Source organism: Rhipicephalus sanguineus, chromosome 1 (assembly GCF_013339695.2).
Source record: "Rhipicephalus sanguineus isolate Rsan-2018 chromosome 1, BIME_Rsan_1.4, whole genome shotgun sequence".
Taxonomy (NCBI): Eukaryota; Metazoa; Arthropoda; class Arachnida; order Ixodida; family Ixodidae; genus Rhipicephalus; species Rhipicephalus sanguineus.
Window position 1 is genome coordinate 191,082,717 of NC_051176.1, and position 19,359 is coordinate 191,102,075.

Sequence of the window (19,359 nt, forward strand, 5' to 3'; positions counted from 1 at the left end):
ATCCCTTTCCGCTTGCGTGATGATCGATAATTATATTCTCCAACGCGATACTCCCGGAAATGCACAAGACGGCTACTTGTGCTTTCTAAATATCCTCAGTCTGTTCTCATCGTCCTTGCACGGAGGAGACCAGAAAAGGCTTTCCAAGGCACCACAGCAATGCGAGCTATGATCGTCTTCTTCGTCTTTTATACAGCACAAGTATAGTTCATGTGAACCCAGACGCTTTTGCGTAAAACGTGCCCGTTTAATTCGCACGTACCAGTAAGGCTCCCACCTGGTACGTTCAAGCTGGACTGCAAGTTAAAAGTGTCCATTCTACTTAGGATATTCCAATTCACGAGCATCGTGTGAGACCTGATCGGGCAAAGTTTGAGCACATTGAAAGCACATAAAAGCTGGTAATATGATCTACATTTAAAAAGAGAGAGAGAAACATACGTTATTTTGTAGCTGACTTTATGTCTCAGTATGTCAATATATAATACTTACTTGCAAATGATGTCCGCTCTGATGGCCAACTCTGCATGCACACGTCACCAGCACTGAGCCGATCCAGGCCGACGCCTCCAGGCACACGCTACGTCAAGACCTGCGGAGCGCACCTAAGGTGTGTCCACACCACACCCTACAGGAACCATGGTGTCGAAGGTACGCTTTCAACCTGTAAATCATATGTACGCGTTTATTTCCGTATCTGTCATTTCCATCGGCCCGTGCCTGGATCTAGGTCGAAGGCTTCAATCCTGACGGGCATCAAAATTCCCAACGTCAGCACTAACGTCGTCACTTTATGGCATAAAAGCAAGCAAACAAACAAAGCTTGGTAATTAAAGCTAGTCGTGAGGTCAGGGCGACCATGCATCTGAGTGACGCATTGGAGGAATGAATTTCGTTCCATGGTAGGCTACGTTGAGGCATTTGCCAACATATGCAAAGGTGATGAGATGGTAGTGTCGCCCTGGATGACATTTCGAGCTACACCCGCCAAATATGTTTACTGCATGCCACTCGTATTTTCCCCTTTTATGTGACCACTCACTCCAAAAAGTTTTCCACTGTTGAAGCTGCAGCTAGCAATGAAACTTCCGTACGCTATGAAACCTTTCGTAGGCGAGTTATGGGTATTGCTGCACAACACCATAACTCGCCCAGAAGCCACAGGAGCTGCACCATAACTCGCCCAGAAGGAGCCGCTGCAACAATGCACAAGCTAAGTTAATTAAGGGCAACACATGTTTAATTTCTTTAAGGAAAAACAGTTTTCGTTAAATGACTATTTATAGCGAGGAGGAAAGAATAATTTCCAAGATCTCTGTGCAGCTTGTGCTACGTCGCATATGGTTGTTACTGGTTGTTACCATTTCGCTACTGGCTGACGAATTACTTTGTCAACAAAAGGAGCCTTTCCTGGTTTTAAATTTTGCTGAAAACTATGTTTTAGTGGTACAGTGTATTTTATGTATATCAATATATTCTAAAACATCACCCTTAGCGCGAACCAACATAGTTCTGCTACGAACATTGACAAAGCTTTTCCCGGCAGGCATCGCTCTCGCGGCCGACTACGCGTCAGAAGCGTCATCATTCCGGACTGACTACCATGGCGTCGAAGCGTGCGCAAGACACCGGTGACACGTCGAGTGCTGAGAAAGAGGCTGAAAAGCCGGTCAGAATTGACAAGTGGGACGGGTCTGCTGTGCGAAATGCCCTAGACGACGCAGTGAAGAAAGTACTGACCGAAAAGTATGGCTACGTGGAAAACCACCGGCTGACCGACGGCCGACTGGCCATCTGTAGCATCGCCGTTGGAGCTGCGATGTTCGCGCTGTTGTGGGACTTTCTGTACCCGTTTCCCGAGTCGAGAACGGTCCTCATTGCCTGCGTGCTCTCCTACTTTTTCCTAATGGGCGTCCTGACGCTGTACACTACCTTCCTCGAGAAAGGCATCTTCCTCGTGGCGCTGCAAAAAGACAAAACCGGCTTCGACCCCGACAGTGTCTGGACGGTGAGTTCGTCGCTGAAGCGCTTCGACCACATTTATCATCTGCAGATTCATTACAAGGACGGAAAAACGAAAAAGACGCGCGAGGCCAAACTTGAGAAGTCAATCGCCAGCTGGTTCGACGAAAACGGCACCCTGGTCGGCGACCTCTTCGATCCTGAGGTGTGCAAGCTTCACAACAGCCTGCTGAGCGAGAAGAAGGAAAAGTGAACTGTTGTTCATATATAAGGCACTGTTACTGTTCCTTGTGGTGTTTGGGTGAAGCGGGGTCCGGGATATTTTTTTTCTAAGGTAATAAAATAATCGTCGTAACATGTTAAGTGACGGTGTCAAGAGTGTATCAACGCCCAACGTACGTCCACATATCCTTTGCCGTTTTTTGACCATACAAGTTGTCGCTCTCATGGCGAGCGACGAGTGGTCTCTGCCTCGGTTAAACGCCGACAGTTGCCAATACTTCTAGAAGAGGCACGCTAAGTGTGCTTGTAATTGGTTTTGGCTAGATATAAATTGCGTACTAAAAGCTAAGTATCCTTGCACATGACCAAACCTTATTTTGTACTTTCAGCCTGATGACTTTTGTAGAGGGTGACCTTTTAATAGTCTTTGTACTGGCACTCCTGTTGAAAGCTTTTGTGCAAGCTGTTTTTTTTTTTTCAGCACCTGTGCTGAAGTCCTGTGACTGAGGTAAAGACAATAATAGTGCAAGAAAGCTTGCAAATTGTAGGGAAAAGCGCGCGCATTGTCTTTTATGAAAAACTTATGGAAACTGTTCAATCATCAGTACTCTGAGTGTGTTATTGTTGCAACATCTGTGCAGTTTTCATTTTTCAGTAGGACAGGTGCATTTGACTGTTGCAGTATGCACCTGAACAGTTGGCGTGGTTTGTCATATAGATAGCTTGCGCAAGACGTCATGGGCACCATATTGGAGAAACAATGCTCTAATGCTGCTCTAGCATGGTGGCGACGTCATCGCAAGCAATCTGCGGGTACCTCATGCCTAATGTTGCAGGTGATTACTGTTAACCGATCGGTAGCAGCCCACTACAGTTGCATGACATTGAAGACCGGATTGCATGCATGTCAAACTGTTGATTGATAGTGCCATATTGCTGGAAAGCAACATGGGCTATAAGGGCTGCAGTAGAGAGGACTCTAGGCTGAATTACACAAGCTGGGATATCTTAATGTATTTCCGAACCTCTGCAGATTTGCATATTAGCACTCCATTAGAATGGAGCCAGGCTCGGTCTTAGTAGCATAACTGAGCTGCGTTGTGTCACATTGTGTCAAGATGTTTATAAAGTTTGAGCTGTGCAGCTTCTCTGCGTGGGCATGGCAGGGTAATGCAGCGGTATTTTTGAGCAATCAAAATGGCACAGGAAATGTTTATAAAGCCCTTTGAACATGCTCCTAAACGACTCGGAAAAGAACAAGTTTACAAACTAGATTCCCAAATGTTTTTTATCCCCTGCTAGTGAAGTTTACTTGACAAATGTAATGTACTGCGGTACAATTACTGCGACTTGCGAGAAAGATTACACGCAACTCTACTTTCTTGGGGGGTGTCATCTATTGCACTACAGCATATCGTGTTCAGTCAATATCACTAGGCTATAATTTGCCTAGCATTTACACCTTGTGGAACCTTTAGAGGTGCACATTTTTGTGTGACAAACACTAGAGCAACACAGATGCTGATAATGCTGTATTCTTGTCTATTGGATTACATTCTGTGCTTGCAAGTTTTGCTTACCCACTGTGGCAGTCTAGTGGCTGTGATGCTCGACTGTTGAACTGTATGTTGCTGGACCAAATTCCGGCCGCAGCGGCTGCATTTCAATGGGGGCAAAATGCTAGAGGCCCGTGTGCTTAGATTTAGGTGCGCGTTAAGGAACCCCAGGTGGTCAAAATTTCCGAAGCCCTCCACTGCGACGCGGTGTCTTTTATAATCGCATTGTGGTTTTGGGACGTAAAACCCCAACAATAAGTTTTGCTGGATGAACGCTTACAGTCTGGTAGGCCTGCAAAAGGTTGTGACAACCTTGTTGGTATTGCATCTCGTGGAAAATGGATTTGTAGATAAGGACTGGTTGACATTCCCAGTCCTCATCTAGCATGTCATTTTCTACCACGTGTTGGCAGGCGATATAAATTTTGCTATAACCTTGTCATATGAGGGGGAGTGAAGAGGGGGTGGCGCTAGACTGCAACGGAAGTGTTTTGGGCTGTGGTAACCGCATGTCGGAACTGTGCGTGTCTGGTTGCTTAAGCTTTTTAAAGGGACACTAAAGAGCAAAACGATTTTTCTCGCATTGGTAAAGTAGTCTTCCACGATACCAAAAACACCACACTTGCTGCGAGAAGACGCTTAAAGGGGTACTGACACGAATATTTTCAGTTGTCGTTTTTTTGCATCAAACGAAAGGTCAAGCCCTCAAGAGCCTAGGAAAGGTAGTGCTACGCGTGAGTGCGTCCTGAAAAAGTAATTACAGTATGTTTTTAAAAGCTAGTTTCGGTTCCTACTGTACCCTGACGTCACAACACTGTATGAGCTTCTCGTCACGTGCTCGCACAATATATAGTGACGTTTCCACAGCCGCTCCGCACCGTGGCTTCGTTGGTGACATAAAAGCAGCCATTTTTGAAGTTTTGATGACGCACAAGCGACCATTTTGGAAGTTTTGGTACCTAACGTCATCACAACTAGCCAGACTGCTGCGTGAAGTCACCAGAATTTGTACTGTAGCCTGACGTCAAGCTAGTGTCGATGTCAGTAGGTGCTCCATGGAAAAATTGACTTTAATATCAAATTAAAATATCCTATCAGCATTTTCTGAGCTTCACACTTGCTCAGAGCAGTCTCTGCATACAGGAGATTTGTATGTCAGAGTAAAATCGCCTTCGAAAAAAAGGTGTCAGTACCCTTTTAATAAGCGAGAAAACGCGCAAAAGGAAAATACAGGTGGCGACGCCACCTTGGAATTCCCGCACCATTTGCCGTGACGTCACATATTTTTGACGGCGCCTGCTTGGGCCTACATAGTTCCTAATCGGTTAAATCGAAGTACATTGTCCTCTGAGGGGGCCAGAGACTTGACATAACGAGTTTGTGGAAATTTCGTCGAGCCAGTGGCGCCAAAATACGTTAAATGCTTTTTGAGACCTTTTACGTCACGAATTACAAAGTTTGGCACGAAATTTAAAAATGAAACTTTGAACTTGGTTTTCTCCTCTAATAATAAACCTATGGTGGTGAAATAAACTTGTGTCCGAGCACACTTTATCAATCTAAACCAATTCATTGTTTCTCTTTAGTGTCCCTTTAATTAAACCAGACATGCCTCCCCACAGTGAACTCTCAGTTCATCTTTTGAAGCTTTCTGGAAATGATGTACGTAAGCGTCATGACCTTCTATCAGCAGGGACTTTGTTCGATATTTGTCAAATTAGATATATGTCTACCGCCACTGAGCAACAAGCTGTGCTGTTTGATTAAATAGGAAAAAGGCTAGTACCAAGTTTCAACAGAAACTGCCACTAGCAACCCTGTAAGTAATGAACCTAACTCTGTGACATAAAACATTTCGTCAAGTGTTCTGGGAACCTTACAATCGTCTTATGTCACATACATTGAAGGTTTGAGTCTGGATAAAAAATAAAAAGACAACCACCACACACAGGTTATACACAACTAATTGTGGGTTTTAATAGCATATTCTTAACGCACACTAGTACATTTGTACATTCATGTAAAGCACATCCGCATTTTACAAAATGTGCACATGCTTTTTTCGAGCACACTGCAAAAATTTGGTGCTGTCAAGAATGCTTGACATCAACTCTACCAAAATTTCACGGTTTCACACATTCAAACATGAGTCTAAGGCAGTAAATGAGACATGCCACATGGCGCAAGGCTTCAGTTACACATGATGTGGTAAAAATGCATGGATACGATGAATTGCACATTTCCAGCATCTTCATCTTGTTCTCTCACTGCTTCACCATATGTTGGCATGTGTTGGCTTTATTAATATTGCTAATGTTTCATGCTTATTTCAAATCAAGCTTGCTGAACTTGCTCTACCTCTGAGCTTTGGTTGAGAGACATGAAGATACAAGAAATAATGATCTCTTCCTTCATATAAATTGCAGTGGTAAGTAGCAATAATCTTTTCATCAGTGGCTAAAGCTATGAAGACACACGAGAAGTATGCTTGCTCTCGGCCAGGATGCGCTTCAGTGCTGCGAGTATTTCAATTGAAACATTCAGTTTTCCAATGACCATGTTGCTTCTTGCGTCCAGAACTGAAAATAAAAAAAAGTATGTGCTCCCAGTCAATTCGTTTGCAGACAGTAACCTACAAATATTTCAAAAGGTGCCAAACTACAACTTACCATCAACATCTTCTTCTATAATGTCCTTGCCATATTTTAAAATCTGTGAGAAAATGTTGACGTTTATTTGTGAACTGGAAATAAGGCCTCTGTAATTTAAGCCATGCAACAATCACGTTGCCACGATGACATGCAACTCCTCCCTTCAATTCCTAGCTACTTGCATATTTTTTTTGCACATCACTATAGAGAAAGAGGGAGGAACCTCGAAGTGCTTTCATGCTTTCTTCATTGTCATTCACAATTATGCTTGCCTAAATCACATACCTCTGCATAAACTGAGAGTCTTCACACGTTTGCCAATGAGGACACCATCCTTCAACACGAGATGCCTATACAACTTATATTGCAACCTATAAGGTACTGCTGATAGTTCACAGGCCCTTGTAATTTTTCTTTTGTAGTCTCCCACATTTAGCCCTTTGTTATCTTTCATTGAAAATTTTGCATCATCATGTGTCCAACGCGTTAATAAAAATAAAGATGCAAACCACTGCTAGAACATTTGCTTGAAAAGGATAGCACACCATATTTGCAAGCAAATAAAGAGCAGCATGCTTGCTGAATGATCAGACTAAAATTGCGACTGCTGCACGTGCTGCAAGCGGCCTAATCCTGTGCAACCGAAAACATTTTTGATAGGGAGAATGCTGCAGGCATCTACTCGCAGCAAGCAAGCTGCTCTAGTGAATTTGTAATTTTGCAGCCTTGTAGAATTGAATTTTACTTGCCTGTTTCAAGTCAATTATAGCAAAGCCAACATCTTGGCACTCAGCATTTTTGTTTTTGCCTAAGGGTTCACTCACCACTGTGAATTTTATGCTGAAAAAAATTTAACAACACATGTCAAACACTGATTACACAAAGTATTGAGAAATCTAAAAAATAAAGCTTATATGCATTGTTTAATGCTATTCTACAGCACACTTGCAGCAGCTCATATTAGGGCTGGGCAATTCATTGATCAATTTACTTAATCAATTGATCCTTTAGTTATGATTAATCAGTGAGCTCCTGACCAAATCGGGCAAGTGCTGATGGGCTACTATGCTTGCTAAACAAAAAAGGAAACTACAAATTGAGCTACAATGCTCCAACTAAGAAATTGCCAGTGGGCTTTTTGAGGCAGTAGCCAGTCATACAATCTGTACTTGGTGCCAGTGGAAGGAAAGTTCAATGCTGTGCGAGGACCTCTACACTGCAGCTGGCAGGAGTGTTAACAAGCAAACAAACTCTCTGCTACTGGAAAACATTAACAAGCATCTTTGCCTCTGCAGGTTGACCTTTGATTGTACCCATGTGAGCAATCACTCCACTTATGCAAAGAGCTGCTGCCAGGCAGACAAGTAGCAATTCAATCAGCACATATTTTTTTTCTGCAGAGATCACTTTTAATAAATCACCAAATATGAGGATTTATTTACCTCGTGGTTGTAAGTCAACAGCTGCAGTTAATCAATTAATTAAAATGCTTCAATTATTTAGGTCACCTTCCATTATTTAGGACCTGTACACTCGGTGGCAAGAGTTCACAGGACGGGGGCTCCAAAATTTCTGCTCTTTTAGTGCATGACGCTTCTAACCTAGTGGGTAACTGCAGAGGTTGCAAGAACTACTACAGGCTGGAACATTTAATTGGAGGCTATGTTCACAGACAACATTCCCACGTTTCCTAAAGGTCATAACAGAGGCAACAAAATTTTTAGTAAAGACATAAGGTTCTACTGTATTTCACTGTTCTTCAAACATGGTGATCAGAATCAGTTTAAGTGTTTTACTGTAGGTAAATTGCAAAAGTTTCAAAGAAAACTTGGTACGTATTACAAGAGTAGTCCAAGGAATTCCTACAATGACCACATCATGCTCATGACATGTCTGTATCTGCTTCTCTTTGTGAAGAAGAAGGTCCAACAGGTAGAGGGATGGATCTTTGGAAACAGAGCAGTAAAACTGTACCACATTTCTTAAAACTGCTTGCTGCGATACAGTGTACCACTACGGAATGAACAATGTGTGCCATAAGAAATGAGGCAGAGTTTGTGTTTGCAAACAAGACATCTTTCCTGCTCTTGAATTGGTAACTGCAAAGCAATAAGCAAGTAAACCCAGCTGCAAGAAGTTGTAACGAAAGAAGCTTTTCACGGATGAAAGAGGCAACACTATGAAGAGTAATGTCAGAGCCCCTTCCATGCTGTTTTCTTTCTCCATAACCAGTGCTGTAAGAAAGAGAAACTGGCAAAGCATGTACACCTTATTGCAAACGCCATACAAAAATGCTGCACAAGTAAACTGCACATTCTGGTTAACTGTTTCAGAACTCCTCCTCAAAACTGCCCATGACTGTTTTGCTATGCCAGCAAGACCCCATAATGGCTGTTACTATATTAAAGGAAAGAAAAGAAAGTTCCTGCTGCTGTTGGAACAAAGTGCAAAGGAGGAGCACGTGATGACCATCTTTTCTCATTAACACACTTTCATTGCACAGGCCAACTAAAGCTATTGGAATTCTTGCCTACTCATCACACCACCAGAGTTTGCTGACACAGTCAGCTGCATGGTTTTCTGGGCTCAGATGCACACAAAGCGCCACATGCCCCTTGTTTTTCTGCCAAAAGCAGGTCAAAAATGACACGGAAACCTATCCTGATGAAATCCTACAATCACATTTGCTTCCCATAATTGCAGTCCCAAATCAACAATCGGGCCTGGCAAACAGGACAGGGCCCCTGCACACAAATAAAAGCCAAGCCAGTAGTTGTGCCATGCTCACATTCCCCAACTTATATCATCTAAAGAGTGGCCAGGAAACTTTCTTATGGTCATCCATACTGAAAGCATTTCATTTGCAGGTCATTCTGTTGGAGAGGGCCTGCACTGTAGAGCACACCACTGCGGAAGCTTTCAAGATGTCAGTGGAGACAGCAGAAAGAGTTTCCCCCATAACAGCCTATGGATCACAACAAATGTGTACCTCGAAAGTCTAAAGGCATAGATCAAAGGCAACGTTGATAATATTGAGTATATATAAGTTCGTGGGGTTTTTTTTTTCCCTCTTTATAGAGATGCGAAGTATAAACTGTAGCTGTGGTCAGGGGCGTAGCCACGTTAGGGCACACCGGGCCCGTGCCCCCCCCCCCGAAATTTTTTTTGCCATAGCATACAGAGCAGAAAATGACACTCGACCACATCTGCCTGCTCGTCCCCACTACAGATCAAGGAGGTGCCCCCCCCGAAAAAAATTTCTGCCTACGCCCCTGGCTGTGGTGCACCCTGTGGAGTTAGTTCCAAATTTTAAAGGTTGCCTCGCCACTCGATTTTCTTTGTCGTCCACTTCACTGAGACTGAGTATAACTTCAAGCAGCACGAGGATGATCACAGGAATCAGAAATGAACACAGCACAGACAGGATAAGCACTGACCTGTCTGCATCACCAGCGCTTGTCCTGTCTGTGTTAGTTTTTTATTCTTGTCTTCGTTTTCTTTGCGCTGCTTCAAGTTGTACCCAAGATGAACCAAATCACCCAAATCAAGTTGTAGCTACTGATGCTGTTTTTGCAAAATAACTTTTTTTTTGTTACTTCAAGTTATAGTATAATCGTCTTGCAAGTATGACAATTTGAACATATTTTAAATAAACACACATCATGTACAGAATGTTGCAATAATCATATTTGGCAAACATGGAAGTGCTATGCACTGCAGGGAATAGATTTATTTTTCATGTTAACTTAACGAGGAGCACTAAACAACATGACAAGAAAGACAACACATATGCCCACGTGTTGTCTTTCTTGTCTTGTTTAGCGCTCCTATGTTAAGTTAACATGTGACAACAAGTGCAGGTTTCAAATCCACAAGCTGTGATATCTGCTATCTACTAGATAAGATTTTTTTCAACAGTCTCCTGGCACAGATTCTCAGCCGGCAGAGAGGAAAGTTGGTGATATCACTCTACCAATCAGGTAACAAACGTTCCCTACTCAACTACTACTCCATTTCACTAAAAGCTGAACATTTTGACAGATTTGCCTGTCTGGTTGGGTTAATTAATTAAAACTTTCAAAGAGCTCCAACCAAAACATGGGCTTATTTCCCGACGTTTTGGAATCGACTCGATTCCTTCTTCAGGGGGAGTGACAGTGGAGGTGTCGAGGTGCAACTTTTAACTTCTCTTATGAATCAGCTGGGGAGGAGGAGGGAAGGTGCGTCTTCTTTAGTGCCGCCTCCTCAGAAGCCGCAAAACACCGCACATCACAGGAGGAGAAACTCGCCGTTCTTGCCAACAAAACAAAAGAACAAGAAATGATTGACCAGCATCTTGTAACTAACCTATCGACAAGGGTTCTCACAGCCGAAGAAACTTCAGTACTCTCTAAAGGCCAAAAATTCGGTGTTACCACAAACAAACCTCCCATTCTGAAGATGGTCACTGCACTGGAGAACGGCATCGAAAACCTAGGACCCAGTGTTAGAGATCAAGTGAGACTCAAAGCAATTGGCACTATCAGCTCGACGAAGAACCGCACGAAAGGAAGAAACCTGTCTGCAGGTGAAATGAGTGCACTAAGAAACCTACAAAAAGACACCCCTCATAGTAATCCTACCAGCAGACAAGGGCAACTCCACTGTTGTCCTGAACACAAGCGACTACGAGGAGAAAGCATCAACATTGTTAAGCTCTGGAGACTACGATAAGCTAAAAAAGGATCCCGCCACAGGAACATAACAAGTATTGAACAAGATGCTAGCAGAAATATTCCGGGACAAAACAAACTTTCGCTACCTTTACCTCAACTATTATGCAGAAACGGGTTAGCCCTAACAATCTACGGCCTCCCAAAAATTCACAAATCTGGAGTCCCCCTGCACCCAATAGTAGACCTCTCGGGCTCACCAATGCGATCACTGTCCACGTACCTACACCGGATAATTTCACCCCTGACCGGAAAGACCGCGTCTCGTGTGCACAACACGGATGACTTCGTCGGACTGACATCAAAGCTACGACTAGAGAATGACGAGTGCCTAGTCTTGTTTGATGTGGTGTCACTGTTCACCAGCATACCGATACAACTGGCAGTTGCCGTGACCTGGGATCAGGGTTGCCACTGACTTTCGAATAAATGTCGCCAAACGACGAGCCAAAAGTCGCCAAAAGTCGCCATTTTCTTACAAATTTCGCCAAAAAAGTCGCCATTCTAGATATGTGCGGCATACCTAGTAATAAAAATTTCCACTCACGTATAGCCCCGTAGAACACAGTACCATCCAAGACCCTGAAGTTATATTGACGTTTCTCAATGCCAGTCGTATCGCCCGCTTCACCATGGGAGTGCATGGTGCTGCTTCTCCGACTAGCCGCAAGATGTGCGTGGTGGTGCAAGGGTGAATGAATGAAACGCTCATGATATCCTTCCATCCCTGTCCGCTCGTTTCAAAGGTAAAAGTGTGGTAAACCTTGGGCGAAAACCGTGAAAGCGTTGTTTGTAGACAGCTTTACGTACCCTTATATGAATTAAACGGATTAAAAGGTTTACTGAAGGTAACACGACAGAATTCTTACAGGAACCGATCATTAGTGAGTCTTACACCTTTTTATTGTGAACTAATATAATACCGGACGCCACCGAGCCTTTCTTATAGTCACTTATATCTACACTCGTCAATCCAATGCGTTATTAGTGATCAGGTAGACAATGTAAAATGTTATATAGCAATTGTTTTCATTGCACACGCTCACCGAGAACAGTGTAAAATGCCTCAATAAATATTTTTTTATTGCACTAATAGCGGCGTATACGACTCTCCTCGCTATTCCAACACAGTCTTTACTAGCTGAATTGGGGGTACTGAAACAGTGAATAAGTCGCCAAGATATTCAGAACAGTTGGAGCTTTGGCGGAACAAATGGTTGGAACACGCGGTCAACCCGTCGTCTAGCCCCTTCAGAAGCGAAACTTTAGAGAAGCTTAAAGCACTTAAAGCCATAAACTTATAGTCAAACACTGCCCCCTCGCGGTTTGCAAGGCAGTCCAGTGACTTACATTTTGCTAGAATGTTGCTGGGGGACGTTCCAGTACCTCCTGCATCTAGATGAATTGAGGTGATACACACGAGTTACAGGACTGACATACCAAATAACGCGTAATGTGCACATTCTACTCGTGGGTCTAAAACCAAGAAAAATACAGAGAATGTTGCCGCTCATTCATTGGGAAGACACTGAGCTTAGGATGCACAACTCAGTGGAGACCTAAGCCGAAAATCGCCAAAAATTCGCCATGTCGCCATTCATAATTTTAGGTCGCCACGGGCCTCTCAAATTTGCCAATTTGGCGAAAAGTAGCCACCATTGGCAACCCTGCCTGGGATGCCCTAGAACGCGACAGCGCTCTGAACGAGAGAACCCCCTTGAGTGTGGATGAAATCTGTTGACTCCTGGAACTCTGCCTATCAAATATGTATTTTTCCTTTAAAGGCGAATACTATAGGCAGACAAGAGGAGCACCAATGGGAGCCTCAATCTCCGTGACCGTGGCCAACATCACCATAGAAAACGTCGAAGAGAGAGCCCTGAGCACCTTTGCACAGAAACCCAAAGTGTTCCTCAGGTACGGGGACGATTGTTTCTGCATTATAAACACATCGCAAGTCACCAACCTACTCAGCCATCTAAACTCTATAGAACTGGACATTCAGTTCACTTGTGAGCGTGAAAAATACGGATCCCGTCCATTCCTTGATTTACTAATCAAGCGAGTGGGAGATTTCCTAAGTTTCTCAGTCTACCGCAAACCTACGCACACAGGCCGCTACCTGCACTTTAATTCAAATCACCCTGCAAGCCACAAAACATCAGTAGTCAACACTTTGATAAGAAGAACGAAAACGCATTGCACATTAGAATCAGACAGAAGGAAAGAAAGAAACACTGTGTTCAACGAACTCCAAAAAAACGGCTACCCACCCCATTTCATTTGGAAAGCAATCCGGCAGCAGAAAGAAAAGTACTTCCAATGGATCCCCCAGCGTCTCCGCCTTCCCAGAAGCAAATCTCTCTCCCCTACGTGAAAGGCACCAGTGAAGCCATAAGCAGGCTCTTAAAGAGGGAAGGCATAACGGTCGCACACAAGCCAACCAACAGCATAAATTTTCTACCTAAACTTCCACCAAGAAAAAGAGCGCAAGGCGTCGTCTACAAAATCAAATGTTCCGACTGCCATGCTGCATACATTGGCAAAACAAAAAACTTGACCGAAAGAATTAAACAGCACAAAAACAACGTCACAACGTTCTCAAAACAACGAAACCCCCTTGCAGAATACTCGGAAGATGCCGACCATAAGATTGCCTTTGAAAAAACTGAAATCCTAACAACAGACACTAACCAACAAAAACGGCTGTTACTGGAGTCCTGGTTCATCCAAAACACCGAAGGCAACTTGAACCGATGCAAGAAAAACCTGCCGTCAGTATATATTCACGGACTAACCACAGCAAGAAAACCAATGCAAACAAAGTCGTGAGTGAACTAAACCGTCCCCAGCCGACCCCAGCCCATCAATCCCACGTAACCGCAGCAACCGCGGCAACCACAACCCCTCAACGCTCTCACCACCAAAGAAGACGTGCCTTCCCTCCTTCTCCCCAGCTGGTTCGTAAGAGAAGTTAAAAGTTGCACCTTGACACCTCCGCTGTTACTTCCCCTGAAGAAGGAATCGAGTTGATTCCGAAACGTCGGGAAATAAACCCATTTTTTGGTTGGAGCCCTTTGAAAATCTCCATTTCACTAGTATTTCTTGGAAGATTTTGGAGCACAACATCAATAACTTTCTTGAATGCAAATTCATTTTACTATTGTGCAGCAAAGCTTCAGGATGACTTACTTATGTGGAACAAAAGTGGTATCAATCATGTACGAACTAAGAGTTAAGCTGTTCCTCCTTAACAGACAGCATATTTTTCAAACATATTCGATTAATATAATAATAATATCTCGGGTTTAACGTCCCAAAACCACGATATGATTATGAGAGACGCCGTAGTGGAGGGCTCCCGAAATTTCGACCATCTGGTGTTCTTTAACGTGCACCTAAGTCTAAGTACACGGGCCTCAACCATTTCGCCTCCATCGAAATGGGACTGCCACGGCCGGGATCGAACCCGCAACCTTTGGGTCAGCAGCCGAGCACCGTAGCCGCTATACCACCGCGGCGGACAAACATATTCGATTAAGTACAAATCACAAGCTACTAACACTTAAATTTGCTACTTAGTAGGCTTGTGTGAATATTGGAGCACTTCAAATATTCGAACGAATATTACAGTATACGAATTCATTTCGGCACAAATTTAAGTTATCCGAAATATCGAAGCATTCGAAATGAACGAATAGACAGACACCGCATGAAACCCCCTGTAAAGGTGGTTTTACTGCAGTGGATACCGTGAATACAACTATCCAAGGGAAATTCGCACTGCCACGAAGCCCCACTTCAAGATACAATGAACATATTACCCTCGCATCAATTCACAATTTTTTAAGTAAGCTTGTTATACGGGCTTATAATCTCTAAGTATAGTAAATTTTAAAACGTAACATATTTTACAGGTTATCACTTGCATTCTACCGAATGTCAAATCCTGCTACTATTCAAAGTTGTTTCCACTTCCTTTTGAACCCAAAAGAATGAAATTTGCACATGCCTTCGTTTAATTTTAGAATATATTGTGCAGGTTAGTTGGGTCATGAAAAATATGCTCATTTTCCTTTATAATATGTGATATATACTATACGAATTCGATTCGAAATTATTCGACCAAATCACTACTCGCTTCGAAACTAAAATTTGCTATTCACACAAGCCTAGTATTTAGGCATTTACAGTAACTTATTTACATGGCTTGAGTGTTTAATTAATTAACCATTCTTAGAACATTACAAGTAACAGCTCCGACTCGGAAGCAACTTGTGTTCTCTCTGGCGTACTGAAAAGCTCCATGTTTGTTGTTCTCCTCTTTATTATTTACATTAGTGACTTACATTTTCTGACATATTCATTTGCTTGGGGATAAGTGCACAATATTTTGAAATCCTGGTTGAGAAAAAAATAGTAGTACATACCACCCTTAAGGTTTATACTAGAGCTGTGCGAATAGCAAAATTTTGGGTGCGAAGCAAATTCGTATAATAAAGGTTGAGTGCGAATCGAATAGAATAATTTCAAATAATTTTCGAATATTTCTCAAACATTTTTCGAATAATTCGAAGTGAAATTACAGAAAAAGTTGCAGAGAATCCCTAAGTATGTTCTTGTGAGATCGCAACATGAAAGTGTTTTTTTTTCGCTAGGTTGATGAAGCGCTGGTGGGGTCATATTTCATAGTTGTCTTTCTTATCAAGAGTGAGGCAATGTAGAGGCCGAATTGTATTTATGTACATGATTTGGTGCAACCAAAGTGTTGCCAACAACACTTTACACGTGATAGGCAGAGATGCCATTTCCTCAGCCTCTCCTCCTCTTTCAACTGCTGTGGAAGGCCAATTGATGTGGCGGACAAGGGTGTGCTCCCTTCAAGTCCGGAGTTTCAAATCTGCCTCGTAGACGTCGATATGTAAGAACATCTGAAATTTTGGATGCTAAAAAGCTTCGGCGTCCGATTTTTCGGACTTCCTGCCGAAATTTCAGGTCCAAAACAGCATTAATTGAGTCCCCAACTCTGCCACATCTTTCATCTCCATATTGGAACCAGCGTTTTCGTGAGTTAATACATTTGCGACCGTAGCGGAGCTTGAAAGGCAGCTTTGCCGCAATACGGGGGTGTGATGAGGTGAAGCATATTGAAAATCTAGGGACCACTTCCAAACGGACGTTGACTGTCTCTTGGCTAAGTTCGACCGTAACGGACCTTGAAAGGCAGCTTTGTCGCAATACGGGGGTGTGAGGAGGTGAAGCATATTGAAAATCTAGGGACCACTTCCAATCAGACGTTTACTGTCTCTTGCCTAAGTTCGACCGTAACGGAGCTTGAAAGGCAGCTTTGCCGCAATAAGGGGGTGTGATGAGGTGAAGCATATTAAAAATCTAGGGACCATTTCCAACCGGACTTTGTCTCTTGACTAAGTTCGACCGTAACGGAGCTTGAAAGGCAGCTTTGCCGCAATACGAGAGTGTAATGAGGTGAAGCATATTAAAAATCTGAAGGGGTCACTTTCAACCAGACGTTGACTGCATTTGTCTTTGGGAAGTTCGAATAGTTCGAATAGTAAAATTTCAGTGCGAATCGAATCGAATAGCAAACACTATTCGAAAAATATTCGAAATTTCGAATATTCGTACACCCCTAGTTTATACTTTATCCTTAGAAAAGAAACTGTAAATATAAACCTCATGAAATCAAGTTAAGCCTTTACCTTCCCTCGCATCATGTCAATAAACAGCTTTGTCTCCGCATCTTTCACAATATCACTTATCATCCTCAGCTACACAGTGAATTGCTTTACTCATCACAATTCACGTCTTGAAGACTAGATCATCCTAACAAGGCCAGCACACCAATTTGGAGAACAAATTTTCTTACTGAGTTCTTCCAACCACATCTGCTGAATGGAATCCACTTCCTGAATAAGTTGCAACAATTCAGAACCTTAAGAAGTCTAAAGGTGCCTCAGCTAACATTGTAGAAGTAGAGTTTACTTTTGTTCCCACTTCTCGTTTGTTATTATTCAGTTGTGTCTTTTCTTTTTATGACTGTAATTGCTTGTCCTTGTGTTCATGTATTTTTGCCTACCATTTCCCTGTGTAATGTTTCAACCCCAAGGGTATCCCAAATAAACAAACAAATAACTAAAATAATGGGGAAATTTGAGTTTTACAAATACTGGGTCCAAAGTAAGTGGATGCTATCGACATTAATTACAAAAGAGCTCGTATCCACTGTGTACACAGTGATACGCACACCATTTCTTTAGCACTACATTATGATCTCCTAAGCAATGAAAGCCACTTGAATAAACTGCTTCTAAAGCTCAGGATTTTACAATCAAAGCAGCCTCTCTCATCATACCCCTGTATCATCCATGCATAGCAAGCAACAGAATGTTACTAACATGGCACTCTTGGGGTTTTTAGATGTCATCATAGAAGCCAGGGCTTCCCTCCTCTCTTGATGACGATTGGAATCGAGATGAACAACTGCAAGTCATTATGACAGGGATAAGTTAGGCTGGTAATGACATATAACAGAATTCAAATGCATGAAAAATATGGAAAAGAAAAGTATTAAAACAGTCAAACCCAAATATATATTGAACTCGAAAGGCACTGCGAAATAGTTTGATATATCAGTAGTTTAAAGTGCACAAAATACACCAGTCCAACGCTTATCTAAAAGCTCCTCACATTTCAAACAGTCTCTTCAGATCATAAAAAGTGGAAATTTACTGAGCTGTTTCTCCGAGGCTGCATAAGAGTAAAAGTTTACTCATTATTTATTTTTCATTCAAGTTTCCTTGTGGAATGTATATATTGGATTGGGAGGCCTTTCATATTCTTGAAGCAGCATCGTAGTCCTCTTTCCAGTAATGCATGACAGCCAATAGTATGCTTCACTACCATACATGGCAGTTATAGTTCTCTCCGATATTTGTATTGTCCACCGCATTATGTGGCTGAGCTATGGGGAAGCTTATTAAGGCAGGTCCCCATAATGGATTACAAATAAAATCATGCTGCGCACCATCTAATATATTCTGAGACGTGCACCTTGCTCCCTTTTTCTACACTGTCTGTGCTGCCCTTCATATACAATGCCCTGTTTGATAGCATCTGCCAAAACAGTGCCTTTTCACTGGCATGAATATTTTTGATGGCACAAGTAATTGCATTTCAGTCAGCCAAAACAAACTTGCAGGAACGCAGTTGGTTGGTTGGTTGGCGAAACTTTAGTAGTAGTCCTAGACTAGCACGCAGTGGGCTCCTCCCACGTTGGGACGGGCAGGCTAAGCCTGACCACCGCGCAGTACAGCATTAGATCAACATATGGATTGCAGTAGTACGGAAAGCCGAGCTAGTTGGTACGAATTCATAGTGCAATAGTGCAACAAACACAGGGACACAGGCAAGAGAGACGATACAGGCGCTTGTATCGTCTCTCTTGCCTGTGTCCCTGTGTTTGTTGCGCTATTGCACTATGAATCAACATATGGAGTGTGGAGGTGAACGGGAGTTCCACATACGCATACCACAGTACTACTACATTTTTGCATGGAATATTTAAGGAGATGTTACAACTGTTCAATATCGCAAATATTTCTGTATAGTATTTTATTCCTATATACAGAAATTTTTTTTAGACAATACAGATTTTTTAATAAAAATGCTATTACAGTCAGGCCTCTGTTGTCTTCTCAAACAACCCTACACCGAGGCGGAAAAACTTTGCCGCAACTAAAGTTTCATTCAAATAAGTAATTACCAAAAACTCATTAATTAACTTTTTAATTATTAACTTTAGGGCCTTTGTTTATATGGAAGAGTTGTAGGACGTGACAATTTATGGCATGCCCATTTTTTAAAAATCACAAAAAAATGCACGTAATGTGAGATAATATTCATCGAAATTCAAAGCCCTGATTGAGGAGTCACTGAAACTGAGTGCACCGGGTGCAAAGTAAATTCGTCATTTGTGTTACGTCAGACCAGAAGCTCATGTGACGAACTTTGAAAAAAAGGCTCGTCGCAGCAGAACATAGGAAAAACTGCAAGCCGTCTCAAGCACCCAAGTGGACCGCAAAGAACTCGTTTGCGTGTCTGTGAGAAGCAGCGCTGCAGTGGCTGCTGCCTAGTTTTAGGCTACACAGTGAAAAAAAAATGTTGAAACTGCAGTTTGCTTGGGTACAGCGCGAACGCAACAGATAAGCACTACACACCAAACGCAAAGAATAAGCG

General features: G+C 42.6%; 2 protein-coding genes across 8 annotated transcripts in view; one reads left to right on the plus strand and one right to left on the minus strand.

Annotated features, from left to right (window-relative positions):
- The first annotated feature begins 624 nt into the window (after window positions 1-624).
- On the plus strand, window positions 625-2,325 carry LOC119404374 (signal peptidase complex subunit 2). The gene is made up of 2 exons (XM_037670904.1): window positions 625-651; window positions 1,547-2,325. The coding sequence occupies exons 1-2, from the start codon at window positions 640-642 to the stop codon at window positions 2,213-2,215; spliced, it is 681 nt and encodes a 226-aa protein (XP_037526832.1). The 5' UTR covers window positions 625-639; the 3' UTR covers window positions 2,216-2,325.
- Window positions 2,326-5,674: 3,349 nt separating this feature from the next.
- The window catches only part of LOC119404388 (protein fantom), a 60,841-nt gene continuing 47,156 nt past the window's right edge, over window positions 5,675-19,359 (minus strand). For 6 of the 7 annotated variants that reach the window (XM_037670908.2, XM_037670916.2, XM_037670924.2 and 3 more), the window contains 4 exons: window positions 17,520-17,604; window positions 7,141-7,231; window positions 6,410-6,452; window positions 5,675-6,319 (listed from right to left, as the gene is read on the minus strand). In XM_037670908.2, the coding sequence (XP_037526836.1) occupies window positions 6,204-6,319; window positions 6,410-6,452; window positions 7,141-7,231; window positions 17,520-17,604 (335 nt within the window). In that variant the 3' untranslated portion in view covers window positions 5,675-6,203. The remainder of the gene's footprint in view (window positions 6,320-6,409; window positions 6,453-7,140; window positions 7,232-17,519; window positions 17,605-19,359) is intronic. The other variant, XM_037670940.2, reaches the window with a different exon arrangement.